Here is a 27,962-nt window from a genome sequence, read left to right on the forward strand (position 1 = left end):
TAGGAGAGACAGGGTGTCACCGTGTTGGCCAGGCTGGTCTTGAACTCCTGACCTCATGATCCGCCCACCTAGGCCTCCTAAAGTGCTGGGATTACAGGCGTGAGCCACCACGCCCAGTCAATTTTTTGCATGTTTTTAACTGCCCACAGTGACTCTGTATTATCTTCAGTATAATAAAATTCACTGGGGTCCTGTGTCTAATTACAAAAGCATTTTGTGCTCAATGCAGAAAACCTGGAAAGCACAAACAGGAAAGTCACCTTAATCCCATCATTTAAAGATAACAGCTGTTAACATTTTGGCATATGTCTTTCCAGACTTTTCTCTATGTAAAAATGTTTCATCTTTGTGATCTCAAAAAAAGTAAACATTTAAGAGACAAAGCTGGGGCCAGGGGTGGTGGCTCAGGCCTGTAATCAGCACTTTGGGAGGCCAACACAGCCAGATCACTTGAATTCATGAGTTTGAGACCACCCTGGCCAACATGGCGAAACCCCATCTCTACTAAAAATACAAAAATTACCTGGGTATGGTAGTGCGCCCCTATAATCCCAGCTACTCAGGCACAAGAATCACTTGAACCCAGGAAGCAGAGGTTGCAGTGAGCCAAGATCACGCCATGTACTCCAGCCTGGGCAACACAGTGAGACTGTCTCAAAAAAAAAGAAAAAAAAAAAAAGAGAGACAAAACCTTAGGTCTTTAGTCTTCAATTTTATTTCTGTTTTAAACAGCAACCAACAGCTTGGAAGTGTCCCTAACAGCTAGGACCCGCCCCATGCATTCCAGAGGCTCCCCCACCAAGGCTGTGGTCCAGGTTCCAGAAACTCCCCCTCATCAGGCCTGATTTCTCTCTGGAGACTTGGGACAGAAGAGGCTGTCCAGTTAGAGGGGAAGTTGGCACTAAAGGTCACCGTTTAGAAGGGTTGGGCTCAGACACAGCTGCCTTTGTTAGTCTTAGGATATTTTGAGATTTGGTAGTGTGCTCAGATTGTGGGTATGGAGAGGGGTTCCTGAACTCCTCTCTGGCCTCACTCGCTCCTGGGCAAGCCTCACAGCATCCCTTCCTCTTGCCGGCTCGGCACGCTGCCTTTGGAAGAAGGGCACCTGATAGCCTGGGTACTCCAGCATGCCTTTGTGTGACCTGGTCAGCTGCAGGGAGGCATGCTCCCCTCAACTTCTCCTGGCCAAAGCAGGGTGCGGAATCAAAAAGATGGTGAAGATTCAGACCTGAGATACCAACCCCTTACCAACCCTCACCTAAAAGGGAATATTACAAGGACATCTCTTTGTGACTTGGAGGGGCAAACCTGGGTATTTAAACCCCAAGTGTGGTAATAGCTGGGCCACCAGGCTGGAGGCAGTTGAATGCATGCACTTAAGCAGCAGGGGCAGCTCAGCGGGAGGGTAGGGCCCACAGGGCTGGACCTGCCCTCCCTCCACTGCCATCCACACCCATGGTAACCATGGAAACATAACTACCCCACTCCTGCCAGCTGCCTGGGTTCAGACAACCAGGACCGGCCCACTTCTATCAAGCCAAGGCCTAAACTGATGCCAGGCTGGCCACAGAGTGGTTGCAGGAAGAACTGGGATTGGGTGATTTGGTGAGTCTGGGCTTCCCAGCACAGCTTGGGAGGACTACCACAGGAGCCTCCACACCTTGCTGTCTGGGCTGGGGTCAGACGGGGCTTAGTCAGCTAGCACAGTGGCCAGCAGAGCCGGCCAAATGGCCCCAATGCCCTCTGCCTGTGGGCTAACAGCTACTGTGCGGCAGTAGCCCTTGCTGCAGCAGCAGAAGCCTCTGTGTCTCATTGAGAGGACTCTCTGGCTGGTGCTCTGCCTGCCCTGGCTGCTCAGCCAGCCCTCCGGGGGTGAGGATGTACCGATAGTCACTGGGAGTGCCACCCACTGCCCCCATGTCACTGCCATCCCCAGCCCCACTGTAGGGCTGATCCCTGCCACGCAGCTCCAGGCTGCCTCCCGCGGTGGGCTCCTCGGCTCTCTCGATGTTGATGTATAAGGGGTCCTGGCTGGCGGATAGCACAGACAGCTGGCCCAAGATGTTCTCCAGTTCCATTCGCAGACAAGTAAAGCTCGGGCGCTGCTTGGGGTCAGCACTCCAGCACTGGTACATGAGATCATACCTGGGGTGGAGAGAAGCGTGAGATAAGGCAGGAGCCCTTCCCTCAAAAGCAGGGGCCTCTTCATCATCTGGCACTAGGGATTTAAAAAATGTTATTCCCTAGTGGGGCACAGCGGCTCACATCTGTAATCTCAATACTTTGGGAGGCTGAAGGGGAGTAGTATTTGAGCCCAGGAGTTCGAGACCAGCCTGGGCAATATGGCAAAACCCCATCTCTATAATAATACAAAAATTAGCCAGGCTTGGTAGACACGCCTGTAGTTCCAGCTACTCAGAAGGCTGAAGTGGGATCACTTGAGCCCAGGAGGTCAAGGCTGCAGTGAGCCATGATCCCACCACTGCACTCCAGCCTGGGTGACAGAGCAAGACTCTGTCTCGAAAATAAATAAATAGGCCGGGCGCAGTGGCTCACACCTGTAATCCCAGCACTTTGGGAGGCTGAGACGGGTGGATCACGAGGTCAGGAGATCGAGACCATCCTGGCCAACATGGGGAAACCCCGTCTCTACTAAAAATAAAAATAATTAGCTGGGCGTGGTGGCGGAAGCCTGTAGTCCCAGCTACGTGGGAGGCTAAGGCAGGAGAATGGCGTGAACCCGGGAGGCAGAGCTTGCAGTGAGCAGAAATCGCGCCACTGCACTCTAGCCTGGGTGATCTAGCCTGGGTGACAGAGCGAGACTATGTCTCAAAAAAAATAAAAATAAGGCCAGGCGCAGTGGCTCAAGCCTGTAATCCCAGCACTTTGGGAGGCCGAGGCGGGCGGATCACGAGGTCAGGAGATCGAGACCATCCTGGCTAACACGGTGAAACCCCGTCTCTACTAAAAAAATACAAAAATCTAGCCGGGCGAGGTGGCGGGCGCCTGTAGTCCCAGCTACTTGGGAGGCTGAGGCAGGAGAATGGCCTAAACCCGGGAGGCGGAGCTTGCAGTGAACTGAGATCCGGCCACTGCACTCCAGCCTGGGCGACAGAGCGAGACTCCATCTCAAAAAAAAAATAAAAATAAAAATAAAAAATAAAAAATAAAAAAATAAAAAAATAAAATAAAAATAAATAAATAAATAGACTGGGCATGGTGGCTCATACCTATAATCCCAGTACTTTGGGAGGTCGAGGCCGGTGGATCACCTGAGGTCAGGAGTTCTAGATCAGCCTGGCCAACGTGGCAAAACCCCTACTCTACTAAAAATACAAAAATTAGCTTGGTGTGGTGGCTTGTGCCTGTAATCCCAGCTAGTTGGGAGGCTGAGGCAGGAAAGTTGCTCAAACTCGGGAGGCGGAGATTGCAGTGACCTGAGATCGTGCCACTGCACTCTAGCCTGGGTGACAGAGGGAGACTCTGTCTCAAAAAATAAATAAAACTTGTTTTTAAATTATTGTTATTATTATAGCTCACTGCAGCTTCAAACTCCTGGGCTCAAGGGATCTTCTCACTTCAGCTTCCCAAGTAGCTAGGACCACAGGTACTGGCCACCACACCCAGCTAATTTTTTGTTGTCATTTGTTTGTTTATAGAGATGGGGGTCTCATTATGTTGCCTCGGCTGGTCTTGAACTCCTGGGTTCAAGTGGTCTTCCCACCTTGGCCTCCCAAAATGCTGGGGTTATAGGCGTGAACCACTGCACTGGGCCATTTTTTTTTTTTTTTTTTTGAGAGGGAGTCTTGCTCTGTTGCCCAGGTTGGAGTGCAGTGTTATGAACTCGGCTCACTGAAACCTCTGCCTCTGGGGTTCAACTGATTCTCCTGCCTCAGACTCCCGAGTAGCTGGGACTACAGGTGCCCGCCACCACACCTGGCTAATTTTTGTATTTTTAGTAGAGACGAGGTTTCACCATATTGGCCAGGCTGGTCTGGAACTCCTGACCTTGTGATCCGCCTGCCTCGGCCTCCCAAAGTGCTGGGATTACAGGCGTGAGCCACCGCGCCCGGCCACACTGGGCCATTTAAAAAATACACTGTGGCCAGGTGCAGTGGCTCACGCCTGTAATCTCAACACTTTGGGAGGCCAAGGTGGGTAGATCACCTGAGGTCAGGAGTTTGAACCCAGCCTGACCAACATGGAGAAACCCCGTCTCTACTAAAAATGCAAAAAAAATTAGCCCAGCATGGTGGCACACGCCTGTAATCCCAGCTACTCAGGAGGCTGAGCAGGAGAATCGCTTGAACCCGGGACGCAGAGGTTGCAGTGAGCCAAGATCACGCCATTGTACTCCAGCCTGGGCAACAAGAGTGAAATTCCGTCTCAAAATAAACAAACAAATAAATAAATAAATAAATAAATATTTGTAGAGATGGGGTCTTGCTGTGTTGTTCAGGCTGGTCTCAAACTCCTGGCCTCAAGTCATCCTCCCACTACAGCTTCCTGAGTAGCTGGGATTACAGGCACATCCTGGCTTATTATTTAATTCTCACAACAACCCTATGAAAGCAATGATCAGATAGAGATCATTTCCACATTTACAAATGTGGAAACATGCACAAAGAGGTTAAGAACCGTGACTAAAGTCACACACGTGGAAAGTGACAGAGCTGTGATTTGAAGCTAGGGGGGTTGGCTCCAAAGTCCCTCCTATGCTGTGTGGGCAGTACCTACTCAGTAAATCCTCACTGTACAGCCGGACACAGTGGTATGCACCTGTAGTCCCAGCTACTCAGGAGGCTGAGACTGAAGGATCCCTTGACCCCAGGAGCTCAAGACCAGTCTGAGCAACACAGTAAGACCATGTCTCTATTAAAAAAATAATAATTAATAAGCAAGGTATGGTGGTAAGTACCTGTAATCCCAGCTACTATGGAGGCTGGGCAGAAGATCTCTTGAACCCAGGGGTTTGAGGCTACAGTGAGCTGTGATTGCACTACTGCACTCCAGCCTGGCTGTCAGAGTGAGACCCTTTCTCTTATTAAAAAAAAAGTAAAAATCCGCCAGGTGTGGTGGCTCATGCCTGTAATCCCAGCACTTTGGGAGGCCGAGGTGGGTGGATCACTTAAGGTCAGGAGTTCCAGACCAGCCTGGCAAACATGGTGAAATCCTATCTCTACTAAAAAATACAAAAATTGGCTGAGCGTGGTGGCGCACACCTGTAATCCCAGCACTTTGGGAGGCCAAGGTGGGTGGATCACCTGAGGTCAGAAGTTCAAGACCAGCATGACCAACATGAAGAAATCCCATCTCTACTAAAAATACAAAATTAGCCGGGCAGGGTGGCACATGCCTGTAATCCCAGCTACTCTGGAGGCTGAGGCATGATAACCGCTTGGACCCAGGAGGTAGAGGCTGTAGTGAGCCAAGATCGCGCCATTGCACTCCAGCCTGGGCGACAAGAGCAAAACTCCATCTCAAAAAAAAAAAAAATGTCCTCACTGTTCATATACAACCTTTGAGCATCTGGAAAAAGCTTCCAGCTCTCTTCTCAATGGGAATGCTTTGTTCGAGATGGAGTTTTGCTTTTGTTGCCCAGGCTGGAGTGCAATGGCGTGATCTCAGCTCACCGGAACCTCTGCCTCCCGGGTTCAAGCAATTCTCCTGCCCCAGCTTCCAGTGTAGCTGGCATTACAGACACATGCCACCATGCCCGGCTAATTTTGTATTTTTAATAGAGGTAGAGTTTCCCTATGTTGGTCAGGCTGGTCTCGAACTCCCGACCTCAGGTGATCCACCCGCCTCGGCCTCCCAAAGTGCTGGGATTACAGGCGTGAACCACCATGCAGGCCAGGAAGGCTTTTTTACATACAACTTCAGGAACCTTATAAATTCCCTGAAGCCTATCACTCAGGGTGCCCAAGGAATGCCTCAGGCCGAGGTGGAAAAATAACAAACCAAAAAGCTAATGGGAAGAGACTGAGACCAAGTCCAGTGAAAGCAAATGCCTGACTCTCTTGCCTATGCCCACGACAAGAGCCCCACGTACTGCCTCACACACCAGCACACCCAGCAGGGGCCCCCATTAATGGCAGTAATCATGCCAGACACTGAGCAGGTCGTGGGAACGGGAATGGTCTGGGGCCTTGGGTACATGGCCAGATTGGGACACATTCTCAAGGCTGTGTTAGGAGCCAACTGGCGCCTGTCCACCAGGCTGCCTGGGTGAGGCCAGTGCCCGCCCACTCTCCATTGACAGCATGACAGCACCAGCTCCAGCTGGGGAGGAGACTGCACTGGGGTCTGGTCACCACTGCCCATCAGAGCTTCTACAGCTCCAGATTAGAACTGAGGCAGGCTGCAGCCACAGGGAGACGTGAGCTTCCTGCCCCTTGCCATACCCTGAGTTCTGCTGAATGAACAGGAGGGCCAGGGCCTGGCTTGTGTACTCAAGATTTCCCTCTGAGGTGCAGATGAGTCAGTCACCCACAGCCTGGGCTCAGGGCACTTCAAACCCACTGTCAAAGGGAAGGATCCCACCATGAGGCTGAGCCTTCCTGTGCCTGTCCATGACCTCGGCCCTCTGGAAGTCCAATCCCAGAGCAAGAAATGGAGCAGATTCTTTCTCTGGTCACAGTGGCTCCCACTCCCACTGGGGCTCATGAAAGTTCCTCTGAGCTGGGTTTAGTGGCTCACACCTGTAATCCCAGCATTTGGGGAGGCCAAGGCAGGTGGATCCCTTGAGCCCAGGAGCTCAAGACCAGCTTGACAAATATGGCAGAGCCCTGTCTCTACAAAAATACAAAAATTAGCCAGGTTTGGTGGCACATGCCTGTAGTCCCAGCTACTTGGAAGGCTGGGGAGGGAGGCTCACTTGAGCCCAGGAGGTTGAGGCTACAGTAAGCAGAGATTATGCCACTGCACTCCAGCCTGGGTGACAGAGCGAGACCCTGTCTCAAAAACAAAACGAAAAATACTCACAAAATGTCGTCTGAAGGCCTAGGGAGCCCTTGGCTTGGATGGAGTGGGAGTGTAAGGGCCGGGCGCGGTGGCTCACGCCTGTAATCCCAGCACTTGGGAGGCCGAGGCGGGCGGATCACGAGGTCAGGAGATCGAGACCATCCTGGCTAACACAGTGAAACCCCGTCTCTACTAAAAATACAAAAAACTAGCTGGGCGAGGTGGCGGGCGCCTGTAGTCCCAGCTACTCAGGAGGCTGAGGCAGGAGAATGGCGTGAACCCGGGAGGCGGAGCTTGCAGTGAGCCAAGATCGTGCCACTGCATTCCAGCCTGGGCGACAGAGCCAGACTCCGAAAAAAAAAAAAAAGATGAGTGGGAGTGTAAGACTAGAACAGACAAATCACAGTTGCTGTCATAAAGAGTTAAGAGTACATACTCTAAAACCACAGGGATCTAGGTTCAGATTCCAACTCATTCACTTAATAGCTCCGTGACGTTGGCCATGTTACTTAATCTCTCTAATCCTATTTTCTCATCTACAAAGTGGGGATAAATAATAGTCTTTTCCTCATAAGGTCAGAGGAAGATTACCTGAAAGAATGCCTAAATGCCCAGCTAATGTCAGTGACACTTCCCATTATCTTGTCACAGGGGTTTGTTATCACTCCAGCAAAGTAGGTGGTATCATTGCCTGCCCGGTCCCGAGGGCTTTGGGCTTGCAGAAAGAAGAGGAGGCAGTTCCCTTATTCCCAGGACCTCAGTTCTTTATCTTAGATTCCCAAGAGAGCTCAGCCTAGGAAGTTTTCTTAGACTAGCTAGGGTCTCCAGGACAAAGGTTGTATTCACTGGGGTAGAACAAATAAAATAAAATAAATAAAAATTTAAAAAAAAAAGGAATTATGGGTGGGAAGATGGCAGGGAAACCTCCCACACTGTTACTCAGCACTGTGCCTTCTGTTCTGCTCTTGGGGTTCCTGGTTCTCCCTACAAACTGGAGAAAAGAGACTGATAGACAAAGGCTAAAGCAAGAAATCTGGGATGGGAAGGGGGAAAGAAGAAAACAAGGAGGTGGTAGATGAACAGTGAGTATGAGGTGGAGTGCAGTCTTCCAACTACAAGGATGTTTCTATAAAAAAACAAAGGTCCAGTTGAGGCTCTTAGTTCCCACTGGGCCAGCAGCTGCGGTGGCAGCTACCAGCCAAAACTCCAGATTCCCCTTTCCTTCCAGAGCCCCCTTCCCGGGATACTCACACGTCCTCCATACACTCCGGAGGCTGTTTCAGGCGGTTCCCGCCAATGAGGTAGTTGTAAATCTCAGCGTTTTCGATGCCAGCGTATGGCGTCTGCCCACGTGTCATGATCTCCCACATGGTCACCCCGAACGCCCACTGGGACAGAATCGAGGTTGGGGGAGAAGCTGTCACTAGGTGTCCTGAGTCAGACAGAGAGCCATGGCTCTGGGACAAGCACAGCCTGGAGCTCAGGGCCTCATCATCAGGCAACCAAACCCCAGAAAGCAGACTTGGCTAGGCCCTTAAGGATCCCAAAGGTCTGTTCTCACACTAGTCCCCACCAAGCTTCACGGGCCACCCTGCTCACCACGTCACTGTGCACAGTATACAGGTTGTCAGCCAGGCTCTCCAGGGCCAGCCACTTGACAGGCAATTTGGAGGCACAGCCTTGACGATAGTAGTCCCCACTGTAGATCTTCCGGGAGAGTCCGAAGTCAGCCACACACACTGTCATGTCCTCTGCCAGCCTACAAGGAGCGTTGAGGGAGGGAGTGAGCCTTCTGCCATGCTCACAGCACTACAAGAGCCAAGACATCTTTGCTCCCAAGCTACCCCCATGCATAGCAGATACTGTCCCAGGCAGGAGCCGACCATTAGCTAGCTCCTCTTGCACCTGCTGCTGTCTCCCACCCTCGAGTCCTCCAGAATTCGTACATGCAATTCCGAGCGGCCAGGTCTCGGTGGATGAAGTTCCGAGAGCTCAGGTACTCCATGCCGCAGGCAATGTCCACCATGAACCGGATCAGGGTCTGGAGGGGTAGGTTCTAGTGGACAGAGAGGCCAAGCTCAGGCTTAACCTGCCCACCCAGCTGGGGCAGGATGGATGGGGGTCCCTGGCCAGAAAGCCTTCAGGCTGTCCCCAGAATCACTGGAAGGAAGGAAAGGGATGGAGGGCCTTCCCAAGACAAGGAAGCCTCGGCTAGCCTAAGAGGAAGCCTGGAAGCCAAGACTCCCCACCCTGGGGCTCCACAAGTCCCTCCCCCTAGAAAGGGTCCTTGCCCAGCCTATATTTCTCAGCAGGGTTTTGTGAGAGAAAAGAAAGCCTGCTAGATTAAAGGGATTCAAACTCAGACCCCTCCTACTCCCACCCAGCTCCATCAGTCCTACCCAGCAAGCCCCTCTCTGCCAGGGTCTCTATGCCTTTCCAGGCCCTGTGTTCCCACCCGTTTCCTCCTGGCCATCCCCACACCAGGTACTCACAAAGGGGTTCTCCCCAATCCGGGAGGCGAGCAGGAAGGCGTGCAGGTCCCCATGCTTCATGAAAGGCAAGATGACCATGGGGATGGGGAGACGGCCTTTAGCCCTGCTCCGGAGGCTCACCCCTGGGACAAGGGAGAGTCAGGAGCTGAGCATAGAAGGGTCAAGGGGCAGTTCAGGTGTCTGCATAAGTCCCCACCTGCTGGGTCCCATCTCCAGCTCTGGATCTGCTGTTTATTTTTTCATAGGCTCCACACTGGTCTGGGGACTACCCAGGAGGGACTCTGGCTGCTCCCATATCCCTGGAGCATCTTCTGTCCCCTTCCTTTCCTTCTCTGTCCACACAAGCAGTTTTTGTATTTTCTGAAACAGTATCTTGCTCTGTCATCTATGCTGGAGTGCAGTGGTGCAATCGCAGCTCACTGCAGCCTCAATGTTCTGGGCTCAAATGATCCTCCCACCTCAGCCTCCCAGGTAGATGGACAAAGGTGCATACCACCACACCTAGCTAATTTTTGTACGTGTGTGTATTTTTTTTTTTGTTTTAATAGAGGTGGGTTGTTGCTATACTGCCCAGGCTAGTCTCAAACCCCTGGCCTCAAGCAATTTTTCCACCTCAGCCTCCCAAAGTGCTGGGGTTATAGGCATGAGCCACCGCACCCGGCCACACAGTCTTCATGTGTGGACCTTTGGCACTCCTCACCTCAGATTTCTGCCAGGACCCTCCTTGCTATTTTGCCATCTATTTACTTACCAGATGAGTCCAAACGTCTCTCCTACAGGCTGCCCTCTCATGTTGGTAGAGCATATTTTTAGCCCTATTCTCTGTCTGCCTCCCCCAAAAAGGGGCTCACCAACAAGTTTGGCCACGTGTGGATGGTCAAACTCCTTCATGCAAGCTGCTTCCCTGAGGAACTCTTCAATGTCGCTTGAGGCAATGATGTCAGCTAGGAGAAAGGGATGGGGAAGGAGGGAATAAAACAAGATGTGTCCCTAGCTTTGACCCAGGCCTCCTAGGTCTTGTCCTTCAGATGTCCTAGGCTTCCCAGCGAGCCCAGGAAACAGCCCAGCCATGAGCAGGAGAAACCCCCAAGGAGTGGCTATTCAGCAACTTCTCTACTTGCTAATGCCTTCCCTTCCTTTTGGTTTGGGAGCCCAGCAGGTCAACAAACCACAGCTGTAATCACCCAAGAGAGGACTCAGAGGACAGTCACTGCCGATGGCACAGAGCAATGGCTGGGCATAAATAAGTGTGTTTGGGTTTATGCTTGTGAATTATTCGTGCTGTAAAGACAGCATCCCAGTTAGTGTTGCCCAGCTCTTCTTGGAAAATCTAGGGGCAAAGCAGAGCCTGCTTCAGGGTCAGTCGCCCCTCTTACCCTTCCAAATGATGCCCTCAGGCCACAACTATCCCCCACTCACCTTTCAGCATCTTCACAGCCACTTTCACAAAGGAGCCATCCTCCTGCTTCAGCTGGGCCTCCCGCACTGAACCAAACTCTCCTAGGAACCAGTCCAAGTGAGGGAGTCTCCTTGGCTCTCTGCTCCCTGCCATCTTCCCTCCCAAGTGACCCTCCATGGGGACACAGTCAGCAGACTCTGGGGCCACTGGAGAAGGCACCCTTGCCAGTAGCCAAAGCAAGAGCATGCTGGGAGCAGCTCCTCAGCCCTCCCTGTCCCCAGCCACCATTCCCCACCATTCCCCCCACACTCAGGAGTCTACAAGCATATCTTGTTTACAGGAGCCAACCTAAACCCACACCCTCAAAGTGACAGGGGTGACCGAACACCTCCAGCTACAGCAAACCAGCCATGCCCATCCCCGCACAGCCCCACATACCTTTGCCCAACATCCGGCCCAGGGTGAACTGCTGCTCTGGGATGAGCACATCCTCCAGTTTTTCCTTTAGTTCGTCGCTGATACCCAAGCTGTCCACTGTGGGGAAAGGGTTTGTGGGAAAGAGGGATCTCTGATTCCTGAGCCAAAACCCAGCCTGCTTTTTATACCCCAGACTCTGCCCTCAGAGCATAGAGATGAGCTTAGGTCTCCCACGGCTGGGGTGGTAAACTTCACACAGGCAGGTCTGTGTGCCTGGGGCTCACTGATGTTCACACATATCAGTCGAATTAATAATTTGGTAAAATAATGCAGATAGGGGCACACAACAACCCATTTGTCCGTCCCACGATCGCCCACCACTCACATGTGGCCTCGATGCGCTCGGGCCTTTCTCGATTGAAGGACCGGGCTGCCCGGAAGTGAACGGCTGGCTCTCCCCGGGCCATGACACTGTCAAAGGCTTGCCTAAAGGAAAACCCAGGATTTGGGATCAGCTCCAAGGTCTTTGAACACCATCACCACCTGCCTCTCCCTCCACATCCCTATCCCCTTACCCAAACCGCGTCTCTTTCCGTCTCTTTCGAAGCAGGATGAGGGCCAGGGCAGCAGCCGTAACCAGGGCTGTTAGCACACCAAGGACCACAGGTACCCAGGATGTGCGGCTGTGAGGAGGGCCCTGCTGGCCTGTGGGAGGGAGGCGCAGTGGCATGAGCTAGGAGGACACCATGGGGTCCCTTCAGAACTTTCCCAGGATGGCCATCCAGCTGGGTCAAGGGGCTCCTCTAGGTCAATAAAGGGTCCTGAGGGAAAGGGGCTCCAGAGGAAGGCCCAAGAGTCCTTCCTACCTGGTCAGAGACAGGCCCTGGCTGTTGTGACCTAGAGTGTGACCATGGATTTCTATGCCAGTTCTGGGGCACAGAGAGGAGAATGAGATATAGTTTATTTGAGACAGAGTCTTGTTCTGTTGCCCAGGTCAGAGTGCAGGGGCACAGTTACAGCTCACTGCAGCCTCAGCCTCCGGGCTCAAGCAATCCTTCCACTTCAGCCTCCCAAGTAGCTGGGACTACAGGTGTGCAACATCACACCTGGCTAATTTTTAAATTTTTTTGGTAGAGATAAAGTCTCACTTTGCTGCCCAGGGTGATCTCGAACTCCTGGACTCAAGCAATCCTCCCACCTCAGCCTCCCAAAGTTGTGGGATTACAGGTGTGAACCACCACTCCCGGCCTTATTTTTTTTTTTTTTTTTTTGAGACAGAGTCTTGCTCTGTCACCCAGGCTGGAGTGCAGTGATGCGATCTCAGCTCACTGCAAGCTCCGCCTCCCGGGTTCACACCATTCTCCTGCCTCAGCCTCCCAAGTAGCTGGGACTACAGGTGCCCGCCACCATGCCGGCTAATTATTTTGCATTTTTGGTAGAGATGGGGTTTCACCGTGTTAGCCAGGATGGTCTCGATCTCCCGACCTCATGATCCACCCGCCTCGGACTTCCAAAGTGCTGGGATTACAGGCGTGAGCCACCGCGCCCGGCCCTATTTGTTTAGAGACAACAGGCTCACTCTGTTGCACAGGCTGGAGTGCAGTAGTGCAATCATAGCTCACTGCAGCCTCGAACACCTGGGTTCAAGCAATCCTTCTGCCTCAGTCTCTGGAGTGGCTGGGCCTACAGGCATATGCCACCACACCAGGCTAATCGTTTTGGTTTTTTTTTTTTTTTTTTTTGTAGAGACAGAGTCTTGCTATGTTGCCAGAGTTGGTCTCAACCTGCTGGCCTCAAGCGATCCTTCGACCTCCCAAAATGCTGGGATTACAGGAATGAGCCACCATGCCCAGTCAAGATACAGTTTAAATACCAGCCCTGGCCTCAACTTCTTCACTTGGTCTGTGGGCCTGCTAGGAGGGGAGATGCTACTAGGCTCCTCCCACCAGTCTAGGTTGCCCTTGAAAACCTTGATCCCTTGAGCCTCTGACCCTCTCCCTCTACAAGCCTCACCTGCATGGTCATGAGAAGAGACCACCAGTGGCTGACTCCAGGGTCCACAGCCAACTGCATTGGAGACGCACACACGTACGATCAAGTCCTTTTGGGGATCCCAGCCTGTCAAATTGGCCCTGGTCCCCTCCACTGTCAGTTCATCCTGCAGCCAGGAAAAGCCCCCACCCCATAGTGAGCCTGACGAGAAGGCCTCCAGCTGGGGCCTGAGGGCAGAAAAAGGTCCAGCTGGGAACATGGGAGTATAGGGGCACTGTGGGTTCAGGGGCTGTGGGAACACAACCGTCTGGGAGTAATCACATTCCTGCTCCGGGCTGCAGGGGCCTCTCCAGAACACAAACAAGGCTCAGTCCCGGAACGCACAGGTGGGGGATGGGAGCAAACTGAGCTGGGGACAAAGCCTTATCTGTGCCCTCCCCCAGCTCAAGCAGGAATGTGCTTCCTGCTTTATTTACAAAGTGCACACAGGATGCAATCCTAACAGGAGACATAATCCTTTGAGAAGTGGAGTTTGCAGAGGTGGTGAGGAGGAGAGGATTCCCTGGGAGAGTGGGAGACCCAGGCCCACCAAAGACAACCATTTTGAAATTCTTAAAGGCCTTAGAACCCGGAGGGCTGATACTCCAGGAAAGTGAAGAGAGGGAAGGGTTCTGTCTCTCTTACCTGGGTTCCATTGTCTTGAACCCAGGACAGTTTATAGGGTCCCAGGGGGCCTTCCAAAGGGCCCTCAGGGATCACTTCTTCCCATTCCAAGATGAGGCCTGAATCTGTGCGGACAGCGTGGAGGTTTTGGGGAGCGCTGGCTGGGGCTGTAGCCAAAGAGAGAAGATTGCTCAGACCCCTGCCCTTCCCGTCATCATAATCCCATGCAGACCTTTGGAACCAACTCCCAAGAACTAAACAGCTCTGAGAGGCACGACTGGGGAAGGGTTCACCTCCCAGCTCTGATTGCTCTCACCCACTGTGCTGGGGGCGGGGTAAGCAATGGGCAGGACAGGCAGCACCCCAGCTCCGCAGTGTTGCTCTTCATCACCATGGTTACTGCCTCTCTGCCTCATCCCTCGCCACTCCCCTCTCACAGCTATGCCAGCCTCCCTGCAATTGCCAGAGAACTCTAAGCAAGTTCGTGTCATAGGGTCTTTGCACTTGCTGTGCCTTCTTCCGGCAGTGATTTTCCCCCAGATATTTACGTGACTCCTTCTTTATCCTTCAGACCCGAATCAGACCTTTTTGCGGGGGAGGTTCCTTAACCATCCGGGGGCACTCTTCATCAACCACATTATCTGATCTTTTCTGGTTTGCTTATCTGTTCCACCCACAGTAACTATTTACAAGGTGGTATGTAGTGATATGCAGTAAATGTCTGCCAAATGATGCCTGAATCTCCATCTCCACCAGCACCATTCAGAACTCGAGCCAACACGGCCCCCTTCCCGGCTCCAGCCCTGCCCACCCCCTCTGCTCTATGCATCCCTTACCTAGACCCTTGGTCTGAAAGGGCACCCAGTCAGCATAGGGAGAGGGCCCCAAGGCATTGGCACAGCGCACCCTGAGGCTGTAGTTGGTGGCAGGAACCAGGTCCCGGAGCAGACAGGTAAAGGGGGGCACAGGGACCACAACAGCCAGGACTTCCCAGCCTCCTGGGGCCTGTGTCACCTACAGAAAAGCAGAAAAGGAATGATGTAGGGGAGAGCCTGTGCAAGATGGAAGATGGAGTGGATATAGTTACGGTTGCTTGAATGAATGCTTCCTCTATCAGCAAACACTTGCAACCCACACCCTCCCATCCACCCCCACTCCAATAATACACCAGGTTCCACACCTTCATGCCTTTGCAAATGCTGTTCTTTCACTTGGAATGGCCTGCTCTTCCTAGCAAAGGCCTACTCATCCTGTAAGACTCAGTGCAAATATCACTTTCTTGGTGAAAGCCTTTCTCAACCACTCCAGAAAACTCCTCTTGTCCTTTTGTACTTGGCGCGAAACTCTTAGGGTATACTTACCACTTACTGTGCCTGCTTACATGCCACTCCAAAGTTCGAGTTTCTGAAGCTCAGAGAAAACTGGGAGCCTAGGGCACTATGAACCAGCCCCTCATCTTACATTTTGGGGTCCCAGGGCAAGAGTACAAAGAGATCCACATACTATATGTCTAAATATTTAAACATTATAAATCAGCTAACCAACTATTAAATAGTTTCTATCTTAATATTTTGACCAATAAACCTTCAAAACAACCTGGGAGATCAGGTTTGCATTTGTAATTCTCTAAATCCCTGGAGTCCCGAGTCAGAATGAGGAGGCACTGGAAGAGTTGGCCCGAAGCCAAGGTCTGCACCATGAGGGGCCTCATGTGCACAGGCGTGGACAATGCTGACTGCATATCCAAGCTCCATTCCCATCCCCCTCACGAATGGCTGCCCCTCGGGCTTAGAGGTGCTCATATCATACTGTGGTCCATCCTTGGGAAGATGGAGCAGGGAAGAGGCCCACACAGACCCCGGAAGCAGACTCAGGACCATCAGGGCAAGAGATCCTGAATATCTAGAGTATAGTGTGGCAGTGAGGGGGACCTTGCCATCTGGATGGCCATATCTTCTTGGCCCTGCAGGCTCTTTGCACGGGGGAAAGGGGTGTGGCCAAAGGAGGGCCAGAGTAGGATCCTCTTTTTTTTTAGAGAGAGGATCTTGCCCTGTCACTCAGGCTGGAGTGCAGTGGCATGATCTTGGCTCACCGCAGCCTTGAATTCTCAGGCTCAAGTCATCCTCCCACTCTAGCCTCCTGAATAGTTAGGGGTACAGGTGCATGCCACTGTGCCTGGATAATTTTTGTATTTTTCGTAGAGAAAGGGTTTTGCCATGTTGCCCAGTTTGGTCGTGAAGTCCCAGGCTCAAGCAATCCGCCTGCCTCCGCCTCAAAAGTGCTGGGATTACAGGCATGAGCCACTGAGCCCAACCTCAGTAGGGTTCTCTAAATGGTGGAGCCCAAAGCAGGGGCCCCTCCTGCCCAGGGAAACTGCCCAGAACAGTTTTGGAAGGTACTCATTAAGTGGCTTTTGAGTAAACGGATGAAAATGAGCAAGCCTGCATTGCCTCATGTTTTTAGTATCACCTTACCCAGTTTTTCTACTCTCCAAGGTGTAGGGCCCCTTCTGGTCATCTTGTTCTCTTTGGCTTGAATGGGGGTTGGGGGGTAAGGCGGAGCATGACAGTGTGAGTATCAGCAAAGGTTTGAGCTTTCACCTAAGTAAGAAAAACTTGGCTGGGTGTGCTGGTTCACGCCTGTAATACCAGCATTTGGGAGGCTGAGGCCGGCAGATCGCATGAAGTCAGGAGTTTGAGATCAGCCTGGCTAACGTGGTGAACTACTAGTCTCCACTAAAAAAAAAAAAGATTAGCTGGGCATGGTGGTGCACGATTGTAATCCTAGCTACTGGGGAGGCTGAGGCAGGAGAATCACTTGAACCCAGGAGGTGGAGGTTGCAGTGAGCCGAGATGGCGCCATTGCACTCCAGCCTGGCCAACAGTGAGACCCTGTGTCTAAAAAAAAAAAAAAAAAAAGAAGGAAAGAAAAACCTTCCAGGTACCCCAAATCTGTTCTAGTGATCTGCTTTTCAACCTGAAGAATGCATGAATTTGAGCCAATCTGCAGTCACTTAGTTGCCAGAGCACCCCATGATAAGAGACAGTGGCCTGTGCTCTTCCTGCTAAGGAGCAGCACCTGGAAACAGCTGCAGACCAAGCCCCTAAGAGCTGACTAGTGAGTGTGATACCCCTGTCAACAAAGTGCTGGCCAGGCAGCCAGAATAAGCATGGCCCAGCCCGGAGAGCCTACCTGAACTGTACAGGACTGTAGCAGGGCTCGGCCATCAGCACCTGGCATCCAGGCCACACTAGCGTTGCTGCTGGAAAGCTTTGTCACGGTGACGTTGAAGGGGGCTGCAGGCAGTGCTGTGGACGGGGACTCAGAATCAGTGCCCAGTAGGAATACGAATGGAGGGAGTAGGAGGCATGGGAGTCAAGCCTTGAGTCTCTCTGAGGGTCCAGGGCATCCCCAACCTAAAGACAGCTACTCAGCACTCCCAGGATCACAGTAGTACAAAAATAAGCAACCAGTAGGGCACAGCTGCTCACACCTGGGAGAGCGCCTGGGCTGTGGAGAGAGGTTGCCTCTCCCTGCAATGAAGGACCTGTGTGACTGAGGAATAAGATGAGAGGGTATGTGGGGGCGGCACCTCAGGCTTGGGAGATACCAGGGAGAGACAGGCAGCTGCCCCTGCAGCCACAGCCTGGCTCCTGCAGACACCCTGTCCCTCCCCCTCTCTCTGTGCACCAGCCCTTCGGGTCTCCTCCATCCGGTGCTAGGCTGTTTTCCCCACCCCCATCCCCTCAAAGGGAGGGGCAGAAACAAGGCTGGGCATGGGCCTTGACCATCTCCTGCTGCTTCCCTCCCTCCTTCCCTCCCTCCCAAGGACTCTGCTTCGTGATGGGAAATCTGCTGTGACGTCAGGATTCTATTCTCATCTCAGCCACGCAGGGTCTCAGGTGCTCCCACTAGGAATGGGAGCTATGCCAATTAACCCCTCACTCCCTAGATCCCAGCAGGACCACAATGGGAGCTGGAACACAGAACAATTCTAACTGCAGGGCAGCTCGCCGGGAATGCCCCTGGCCTCATCCACCCTTCCTCCCTGCCAGCCCTCCTACCTTGAAGGTGAACAGTGGCTGTGCGAGAAGAGGCCAGGCCTTTTAGGTTGTGAGCTTCACAGGAAAACATGGTGCTCTGGGTCACCCCTGGGGCCAGAAAACCTCAGTCAGCTCCCCAAGCAGCAACCCCTACTCAGTGCGTGATTGGGAAAGGGGAATACTCAGGCTCTGGTCGGAACATCCTTAAAGCCCTCCTGCCAAAGGAAGGGGCTGGGCAGTGAGGCACGGTGAAATGAACAGGGACACTGGAGTCTGGTGAGCCTGGAGGGGCTGTTTTCTCATCTCTCAAATGGGAGAATTGTGGGAATCAGGTCATGTGTGTCAAGTGCACGAATAAGCCCTTAGGAAACGTTATACCACCCTCCCACCTCCATCCCATCGCCCACACACAGCACGAGTTGCCTCCCTTTTCTGGTCACTCTTTTATTGCGCATACCAGAGTGAGCCCTTCTGTTTGCTCTGTGCCCCCTCGGGGTTGTTATTTGCAGACTCTCTGCCTTGCAATAGTTCTCAGCTCTTTATGCACGTGTCTTGTCTCCCCAATTATACTCAGTTCTTTGGCTTCTATTTCCTTTGTATTCCCGCTGTCCCCTGTGGTGCCTAGCACAGTGTGGTGTGGAGTAGGAGTTCAGTGAGTGCTTATTATCAGGCTGCCTGCCTGAGGGTCCCAACCACGCACACCTGGAAGGAAGCGAACCCAGCCTCCTCTCTAATCTGTTCCAACTCAGCGCCTCCTGAACAGGACCTGCACTTGCTTCCAGAGGTCTCATAGTCCACCTCTTCTCAAGATTCAAACTGCTGGGGAACCCAGCTCAGCGCCCATTTCCCTGGCACCTTCCAGCACATGAGACCAAGCTCAGAGTCCCATTTTTTTGCCCAGTTCAAGCCCCAACCAGAAACAGTATACTTTGTTTCACGAATAAGCAAGTCTTACAAGCATGTGAGGGTATTGCCCAAGAAACTTGGGGCCCAGGTGGGTGTGCAGGTGTGACTGTGCAGACGTATGGACAGACACAGTTGTTTGGGAAAACATCTGGAGGTTTCCCAGAAAGTGCCATTAGGGGAGGAGGCTTTGTGCTAACCTCCCCTTACCCCTTCTCTCTCCCTCCTCTCCCCTCTCTGCAGCCTGAGAGTCTTGTCTTCTCAGTGTCTGCCAGATACTCCTCCCTAGCTCTGCGTGGGCTGGTTTCTGGCTCCTTCCCTTGGGAGGGGCGGGGGATGGGTGCCCCTGGTCTCACACAATTCATCTCGGAGGGCCAGCTGTGCATGGCCTGGACTGCTGCGAACCAAAGAAGGTGGCCCCACACCCTCCTTAAGCACACACAGCAGGATCGCCACTAATCAGCCCACCCAGCCAGCCTAGCACACCTGACTAATGAGCTTAGTAATGGTGCAGCTCACGTCCCCAGGCACTGGGGCTTGCTCTGGACACTCACAACCGCAAGCTCAGTGGCTGAAACTCTGCCAGCTTCAGTGCCCTCCAGGACTCAGCTCCTTCTCCACTCCAAGCCCCCTTCTGAGGCTGCTCACCTGTTACATTTAAAACAGATGGAGAGGGAGCGGGTCCCCCGATCTTCGTAGTTCCTCTCCACCAGACAATGGTAACAGGTTCAGGGGGACCCACAGCCTCGCAAGACAGTTGGAAAGGGGCATTGGGTGGCACTGCCAGATCTTTTGGCTCCACTGTGAAAAATGGCACACCTAGGAGAGAAGGGGAGTGAGGAGTGAGCCTTGCCACCTCTTGGCTTCCTATTGTACAAATCACAAGTGTGTTTACATCTGAAGTCCTCCACGCAGAAGGTTCCTACAGGCCCCTAACGATTAGGTCAACAGCAGAACAGGCGTCTAGCTTGAGAGGTGGGCGGTGCCCTTCTTTTTCAGGCTCCTTAGGAATTTTTTTTTTTGTTTGAGATTGGTGGTCGGGAGGTCCCTCTATGTTGCCCAGGCTGGCCTGGAACTCCTGGGGGCTCAAGTGATCCTCTCGCCTTAGCCTCCAGGGTAGCTGGGACTACAGGTGCACACCACCATGCCTGGCACCTTAGACACATCTTTCATGCTGCCCCCTTAGGCATGGCAGATTTGGACAGCTCTTCTAGCAGTAAGAGGAGACTGGGGGTGGAGAGCTGGGGGAGGGGCATAAAACTCAGGGGAGTGGGTGGGAGCTTTAGCAGAGTTCTGCTGCCAGGCCCCAGCTCCCATTCAGAGCCCTTTGTTACTTTCTTAGTCACTTTGTTTTCCTGGGCTGAACAGCTCTGAGCTCCCGCAGCTGCAGAGCCTTCCTCCCCTCCCCCTGCTGGCCAGGCCACTTGGCAGAACAGGGTCCAGTCCCAGATGGGTGCTTGAAGCTTGTTGTTCAAGCAACGGAAACAGACTGCACCCCACAGGTTGTGGGTCCCAGTTGGTCCCTTGGTTGTCAGATACCCAACTCCAACTGGTAGGGTCTTCTGATGTCTGGAGTGGGCCTAGAGCCTGGACAACAAGGCCCCACAGAGCAGTGGGGCAGCCCTGCTTCTACTGAGTTCTCCGCTGCAGAGGTATAGCCACCAGCAGACGGCACGTGCTCCAGGCCAACATGCCCATATGGCTCTGCCTCCTCACCTTCTACCGTGAGCCACACTGGCTGGGAGATCTCGGTTTCGCCCCCATCCTCCACCTGGCACCAGTACCGGCCGGCGTCAGAGCGCTCCGCTGACTTCAGGCTGTGGAAACAGGATACCAGGCTTGCTTCCCAGGGTCAAGGGGGGCAGCTCTGCTGGGCAAACTTGATGAGTTCAGCCTGCCCCCACTTCTGGAAGGTCCCACAGGGAGCCAAATAAAAAAACCACAGACCTCTGGGCATCAGGAGAGGGCCCCAGCTCCCAATCCCCCAGGAAAGAGCATACCCTGCCCCCTGGCTGGCAGCCCACACCTTCCCTCAGGCCTGCACCTGAGGAAGCCAATCCAGTGCTGCTCGCTGACTGGGATGTACAACTGGTCCAAGTTCTGGACCACAGCCCCATCCTTCACCCACTGGATGTCAGGCTCCTCCATCCCCTCCACACTGCAGTTGAGCTTCACCGGCTGCCCCTGAGACACTGTCAGCTTCACTGGGGCTCCCATGAGCTTCAGACCTGAGGGGTGGGAAGGAACATGTGTCAGCCTTGAGAGGGACTCTGTCTCTGTAAACAGTTCTCATTCTCTTCTAGAAGGTAGCCTCTGTGTCAGACAGAGGGCTCCTTCTCAGCCAAAGTCAAGGAAGCAGAGGTAGGACAGTGCGGGAGGGAAGGTCGCTGGACTTGGGCAAGGGGAGGGGGCATGACAAGCTCTCCAATTTCCCTCTGGCTCTAAGGACCTATTCCCCATGTCCTCCTTCTGAGTCCAGACAGCAAAAGGAAGGTAGGCTGGGCTGAAATGACGGGAGTTACCCTACTGGGGCGGGCACTGCTCTAGGAATGACTGCTGCACCCAACTAGTGCAACAGGCTGCCAGCTCTCCACCCAAGGTGTCAGCCCAGACCCTGAATTTCTGCCAGCACCCTCTGCACCCAACCTTACCAAATGGAACAGGGCTGAAGAAGGAAAGGAGGGGGTGCTCCCCTGAAGTGGAGAACATATGGCTGCAAAACCACGTCAGATCAAACACATGGCAGCCTTCCTGGCAGTCATCCGCTCTATTAATACCTGAATGTGGGCAGGGGCGAGTGCTAGGAAGGTGGGAGGCAGAAGGGAGGGCTGGGGCCCTGAGCAGGGAGCCTAAGACCCCTGGGCCACTCTTTGGAACTTGCGTGCGCGCGCGCGCGCGCACACACACACACACACACACACACACCGGCACCTCTCTTGGCCTCCTGACATGTTTTTAAGCAGAGAGAGGGGCAGGTCAGGTATCCGCATAACTGAAATCCAGCCCTGCTTCTCACCCTTCTGTGTGTGACTCTAGGCAAAGTCGTTGGCTCCCTGAGCATCAGGTCCACACCTTTCGGCTTCTAAATACTCATCAACCCGGTTCCCTTCCCTTCCCTGAGAGGCTGATATGGCAGGGAATGCTGTGTCAAGAGAAGATGCCAGCGGGTGGCCTCTGTCCTGGTCTGTGGCTCTTCCCTGCTCCCTTCACCCTCTCGGGACTAGTCACAGGATGGGGGCCAGCCTCCCACTCCCTATATGCCCAGCAGTACCCGAGGTGCGGGGTGGGAACTTGGAGAGCACCGTGCTGCATGGAACGCTCTTGTCACCAGCAAATGCCTCAGTGGCTATGTGGGAACACAAGACTAACCCCTCCCAAAGACCAGCAACCTGGCACCAGCCCATCCTCTCCAAGGTTGTGCTTTCAGGAAGCTCTGAGGGCACAGAACTCGAGTGTGCCCATTTGTTTTTTGTGACTGGGTACCCTCACAACCTCTGTACCTAAATGGTATCAGGGTGGCCTTTGGGTGCTCAGCCCCGGCCCGTGTGGTTTCAGAGGCGGACCTTCGCGTGCGGGGCAGACAGAATGGGGTCCCCAGTACTGGGAAGAAGGGAGCTAACAGCTGGGAACATCCAGGCGGGAAAATGCAGTCCCAAACACTCCCCGCTGACCACACAGCCCACACCCCGCTCCCTTCTCTTCCACCCCGCCAGAAGAGCCCAGAGCGCCAGAAAGTTGGGGGTGGGGGCCCAGCCGGAGATCTGGCAGCGAGCACCCCGCAGCGCGCCCTGCCCCGGCCCCGAGCCTCGGCCTTCGACTCCGGACCCCCACCCCGACTCCGGCCCGCCAGACCCGCCCCGGGCTCGGACCCCCGGCCGCGCCCCTCCGCAGCCCCCAGCTTCCCGCCGCCTCCCGGGGCAGCCCCTACCTGCGGCGGCGGACTCCGGGAGCAGCAGAGAAGCCAGAGCCGCCAGCAACAGCCCCAGCCGCGGTGGCGGCGGCAGCAGCAGCGGCGGGAGCCCGGGTCGCCCCATGCTCCGCCTCAGCGCCATCGGCGGCGACGCCGCACCATGCCGGGCCCGGCCCGCGAGCGAGGAGGGAGGAGGGCGGGGAGGAGGAGGTGGGTAGAGAGCGGGAGGGAGGAGGGCTACGGGAGGGGCTGGGGCCGCCCGTGGGGCGGTGCTGAGGCGACCGCCTCCGAGACCCGCGCCCGCCTCCGGCCGCGGTCGCCGCCGTCAGCAGCGCGGGGTCCCCGGGGCCGCTCCCGGGCCACCGCGCTCCTTCCACTGCCGTCGCCGCCGTCGCCGCCGCTGATTCATGTTCTTCTCGGAGCCGCCGCCTCCTCCCGGCCCGCCCGCAGCCCGAGCTCGCACCGCCCCCCCGCGGAGCCCCGGCGGCCGGCTCAGAGCGCAACCCCGGCCAGCGCCGCAGACGCCCGCGGCCCCACCGGCACCCCGGCCCCGGCCGCCTGCTGGCCGAACCTGAGGATCCGGCTCGGCCTCCTGGATGGGCTCCCCGGCCATGCCCCTCCTTTCCCTAAACGCGCTCCAGCATCTTTTCTAACCCAGCACTCCAGAGCCTTCCCTCAAAACCCCGCTGGCAGCCCCCACCACACCCCAACTCTTGTTCGGACTCTGATCCCAGAATTCAGCACCCCCCTCTCAGGACTTAGAGAACCTCAACCCCTAGACACTCCCATCCATCTGGTCCCCCGAAACTGCTGTGACCCGGGGCTCCCCCAACAGGATCTGCTAGCATCCCTTGTGCCTCCCTTTCATTGAGCCGTTCACCCGAAATCCCCATATTCATGTCCTATTGCCATGCCTTTATCTCCAAGTCCCTCCTACCTGAAAAATGCCCATTTTCTCCAGCCCCACATGCCGTATGTTTTCCAACTTGGGTCTTGAGTTTCCCAAGATCTTGGTAATCCTCAGGTTTTACCTAATATATATCCCCACCCCTACACTACACAGGCCAAAGCCCAATTGCCCATATCTTTTTGGGCTGCCATTTTTCCTAGTAGCTTCCCCTGCTTCTACCCCTTTTCCCAGGACCTGGTGTGAAAGTTGGCTGTGTCGTCACACTGTCTAGTCAAATATTAGCTATTATTAGTAGACCACCTTGCACACAGTAGGCTTTCCATATATAAATAGGCAGATGCCTGTTAAATGAATGAAGAATTGCTTCAGAACCTGCCCCACAACTAGTAATCACGGGGGTGGCCTTGCCCACAGACATCCTGCCAGGCACATGCAGAGCTGGTTCCAAACCAAGCCTGCCAAGTGTGCTCCTCCCCTTGCCCTTCCCTCCAGGGGGAAGCCAACCTCACACCCCCTCCAGAGGTTCTGGGTGGAGAGCCACTCAACTCCGGTTGCCGCAGGCCCACTGGATCTTTTCAGGGATTCTCCTGAGCAGCAGGGGCCTGCCTCTTCTTCCACTTGGCCCCAGCAGTGCTTGTTTATTACACTAATGATAACAACAGCAGTGCTGGCAGCAGCCTGAGACCCAGCTGGGGGCGCCCCCAGGCGGCAGCAGGAGGAGAGACTCATGAGGCACTGTCAAGAGGTGGATGGCAGGGGCCAGACATCTCTGTCTGTTTCGCTGAGCTCTCTGCCAATTTTCTTCTGTTTCACTGAGCTCTCTGCCAATTTTCTTCCTTCTCCTCCTCTTCTTCTTCTTCTTTCCTCTTCTTCCTCTTCCTCTTCTCTATCTCCTCCTCCTCCTTATTCTTCCCTCTCCCTCTTTCTCCTCTTCTTCTTCTTCTCTTCTTCCTCTTCCTCTTCTTCTTCTCCTCTTTCTCCTTCTTTTTTTTTCAGACGAAGTTTCACTCTTGTCATCCAGGCTGGAGTGCAATGGCACAATCTTGGTTCACTGCAACCTCCGCCTCGTGGGTTCAAGCGATTCTCCTGCCACAGTCTCATGAGTAGCTGGGATTACAGGTGCCCACCACCACGCTCGGCTCATTTTTGTATTATTAGTAGAGACAGGGTTTCACCACGTTGGCCAGGCTGGTCTCAAACTCCTGACCTTAGGTAATCCGCCCACCTCGGCATCCCAAAATACTGGGATTACAGGTGTGAGCCACTGTGCCTGGCCTCTCTGCCAATTTTCTTGAGCACTGTGGGTCAGCTTCAGGACCCTTTCCCAAAGGAAAAGCCTTGTTGCTTTCCAGAATCCACAGTTTCTGAGTTTGGGCTGAGACAGGGCAGGCAGACAATAGTCTGGGGCCGAAGGCAGAATTGCCGAGGCTGCTCTTGGGCACTTGTCACTTTTCCAACCCCTCTCCACCACCTTTTGTCTGAGGGCGACTTCAAGTTTTCAGTGAAGGGGAGCCTCCTCCTCTTGATTCCGGCTGATATTAGTAAGATTCATTCTAGAGGATGTTGGACTCAGAGCCCAACCCAGCCTTTTACTTCCTTCTCTCTCTTCATTCCCTCCCCACTATTTCCTCAGCTGACAGGAGTCCCACCCTAAAGGCCATCCTTTTCTACTGGTCAAAATGGGCTTCTCAGACATGTGATGGATGCCACTTACAGCCTTGACAAACTTCCCACCTCAGCCGCCAGCCTGAGATACATCACTGTCACAGGGGCATCACACTGTCTGTGTGGGACAAGTGGCCCTGAGCTCCTGCTTTTCCTACAGCTAATTCTAAATCTCTCTCAATTCATAGTATTTCTTTCTTTTTTTTTTTTCTTTTTGAGACGGAGTCCCACTTTGTCACCCAGGCTGGAGTGCAATGGTGCGATCTCGGCTCACTGCAACCTCTGCCTCCCAAAGTGCTGGGATTACAGGCATGAGCCACCGTGCCCGGTCGTAGTATTTCTACTCACAGGGGCAGAGAGGAGGCCGGGAGCTGTGACTCACACCTGTAATCCCAGCACTTTGGGAGGCCTAGGTGGGCAGATCACGAGATCAGGAGTTCAAGACCAGCCTGTCCAGCATGGTGAAACCCCATCTCTACTAAAAATACAAAAATAGCTGGGCGGGGTGGCAGGTGCCTGTAATCCTAGCTACTCAGGAGGCTGAGGCAGGAGAACCACTTGAACCTGGGAGACGGAGGTTGCAGTGAGCTGAGATCGTGCCATTGCACTCCAGCCTGGGCAACAGAGCAAGACTCCGTCTCAAAAAAAAAAAAAAAAAGAGAAGAAAAGAAAAAAAAGGAAAAAAAAAAGGGCAGAGAGGAGTGGGGGTGTGGGGGTCCTGGTCTTCTGACATTTCAGCTTCTACAAAGGTTTTACCTCCTGAGCCCTTATAACCCATTCTCCTTGCTTATCTCCCCCACCTTTCTCTCTCTGGGCACAGTACAAGAATGTGCTTCTAAGGGTATGTGAGCAGGTGTGATTTTGTGGAAGAGATGTGTAGGTGGATGAGAGGGTGTGCATTGTGATGTATGAGGGAGGGTGTGCATTTGTGCAAATTCTAAATGTGACTGACGCTTTGTGGGCGGATGGGGAGAAAGTGTGTGTCTGTGGGTGTGGAGGTGTGTGTGTGTCTGTGTGTGACTGGAGGAAGTTGGCTGCCTGTGCAAATACATGCCTGCAAAAGCTCTTCTTCTTCCATAAATGCATTGTTTGGGAGGAAACTAATCAAATCAACAGGAAATGTTTTTGACCTAATGCAGGAGTAGCTGTCCCAGGACTTCCTGGCCTTAGAACCAGAGGCGGCGATACTCTATTCCAGAGGAGTAAGAAGGGGCTGCAGGGGTGGAGGAAGGTTCAGTGAGAGGAAGGGCCAGTGGCAGCCCCTTATTATGGATGGCACTAGGTTGGGCCCAGCATCTCACTAACCTAGTAAAATAAGTCTGTCCACTCTCAGCCTTTTATGACCCAGGACTGTTCAAGGAGGCCAAGGATCCAGAGAAGATGAAAACAAACCTGGAGCCGGGCGCGGTGGCTCAAGCCTGTAATCCCAGCACTTTGGGAGGCCGAGGCGGGCGGATCACGAGGTCAGGAGATCGAGACCATCCTGGCTAACACAGTGAAACCCCGTCTCTACTAAAAATACAAAAACTTAGCCGGGCGAGGTGGCAGGCGCCTGTAGTCCCAGCTACTCGGGAGGCTGAGGCAGGAGAATGGCGTGAACCCGGGAGGTGGAGCTTGCAGTGAGCTGAGATCCGGCCACTGCACTCCAGCCTGGGTGACAGAGCGAGACTCCGTCTCAAAAAAAAAAAAAAAAGAAAACAAACCTGGAGATAAAAACCACTGTCCACAGAAGCAGGGCACTCTGCTACCAACTTCCAGCACTCTCAAGAAGCACCTGTTTCAGCTTTTTCAGAGTTAAGGCCTTCTGCCCCACCCTTAGAGTGGGGAAAACAAGAGGAAACCATGGTGAGCTGCAGGGTCATGGCAGTCTCACTGGTCATATAACCAAAGACCTGTTCTTTCCCAACTACTGGCTCAAGAGATGACAGGTGCCCGGGCATGATGGCTCCCACCTGTAATCACAACACTTTGGGAGGCTGAGGCGGGCAGATCACCTGAGGTCAGGAGTTCAAGACTGGCCTGGCCAACATGGTGAAACCCTATCTCTACCAAAAATATAAAAATTAGCCAGGTGTGGTGGTGCATGCCCATAGTCCCAGCTACTTGGGACACTGAAGTGGGAGGATCACTTGAGCCTGGGAGGTAGAGGCTGCAGTGAGCTGAGATGGTGCCACTGCACTCCAACCTGGGTGACAGAGCGAGATCTTGTCTCAAAAAAAAAAAAAAAAAAAAAAGAGGTGACAGTGGGCAAGTTCCACTCAAGGGATGGGGCAAGCCACAGACTGTGTTCCTCACCTTTAGAGAAACCTCTGGGACTGGTAGAAACATTACCTATAGGTGTAATTTGACATTTGCTGGGAACTGTTGCTGTCCCTGTCAAACACCCACTGCCTGAAATTCCTAAGCCAGAAACAACGCAACTTCTTGCCCCATGGAAGATGACACAGAAATGTAAATTCCTAAGAGGACCACGCTTTGAATTTCAGTCACAGGGAAAATTTCAAAGGATCAGATTTCCCTCCAAAAGCAGATTTAGGAAGCAGTAGAGCAATAAGGTTGGGGTTTCTGAAAGGGCAGATAGGTCCAAACATGGAAGAAAAACTTT

The 27,962-nt window shown here is 53.6% G+C and overlaps 1 protein-coding gene across 2 annotated transcripts; it reads right to left on the reverse strand.

Annotated features, from left to right (window-relative positions):
* Positions 1-692: 692 nt before the first annotated feature.
* TYRO3 (TYRO3 protein tyrosine kinase) lies at positions 693-23,189 on the reverse strand. Of its 2 annotated transcripts, XM_003900811.2 has the most exons (19): positions 22,801-23,189; positions 20,917-21,100; positions 20,589-20,689; positions 19,521-19,691; positions 17,991-18,077; positions 17,119-17,234; positions 14,763-14,940; positions 13,948-14,093; positions 13,285-13,429; positions 11,847-11,976; positions 11,657-11,757; positions 11,293-11,388; positions 10,875-10,955; positions 10,307-10,399; positions 9,456-9,577; positions 8,910-9,019; positions 8,563-8,722; positions 8,215-8,351; positions 693-2,145 (listed from the first exon to the last, which is right to left on the reverse strand). In XM_003900811.2, the coding sequence occupies exons 1-19, from the start codon at positions 22,922-22,924 to the stop codon at positions 1,755-1,757; spliced, it is 2,673 nt and encodes an 890-aa protein (XP_003900860.1). In that variant the 5' UTR covers positions 22,925-23,189; the 3' UTR covers positions 693-1,754. The 2 variants fall into 2 exon arrangements, with proteins under 2 accessions (XP_003900860.1, XP_017816023.1); XM_017960534.2 differs by lacking the exon at positions 8,215-8,351 and having other exon boundaries at positions 2,058-2,145; positions 22,801-23,155.
* Positions 23,190-27,962: the final 4,773 nt, after the last annotated feature.

This window comes from Papio anubis, chromosome 7 (genome assembly GCF_008728515.1).
Source record: "Papio anubis isolate 15944 chromosome 7, Panubis1.0, whole genome shotgun sequence".
Lineage (NCBI taxonomy): Eukaryota > Metazoa > Chordata > Mammalia > Primates > Cercopithecidae > Papio > Papio anubis.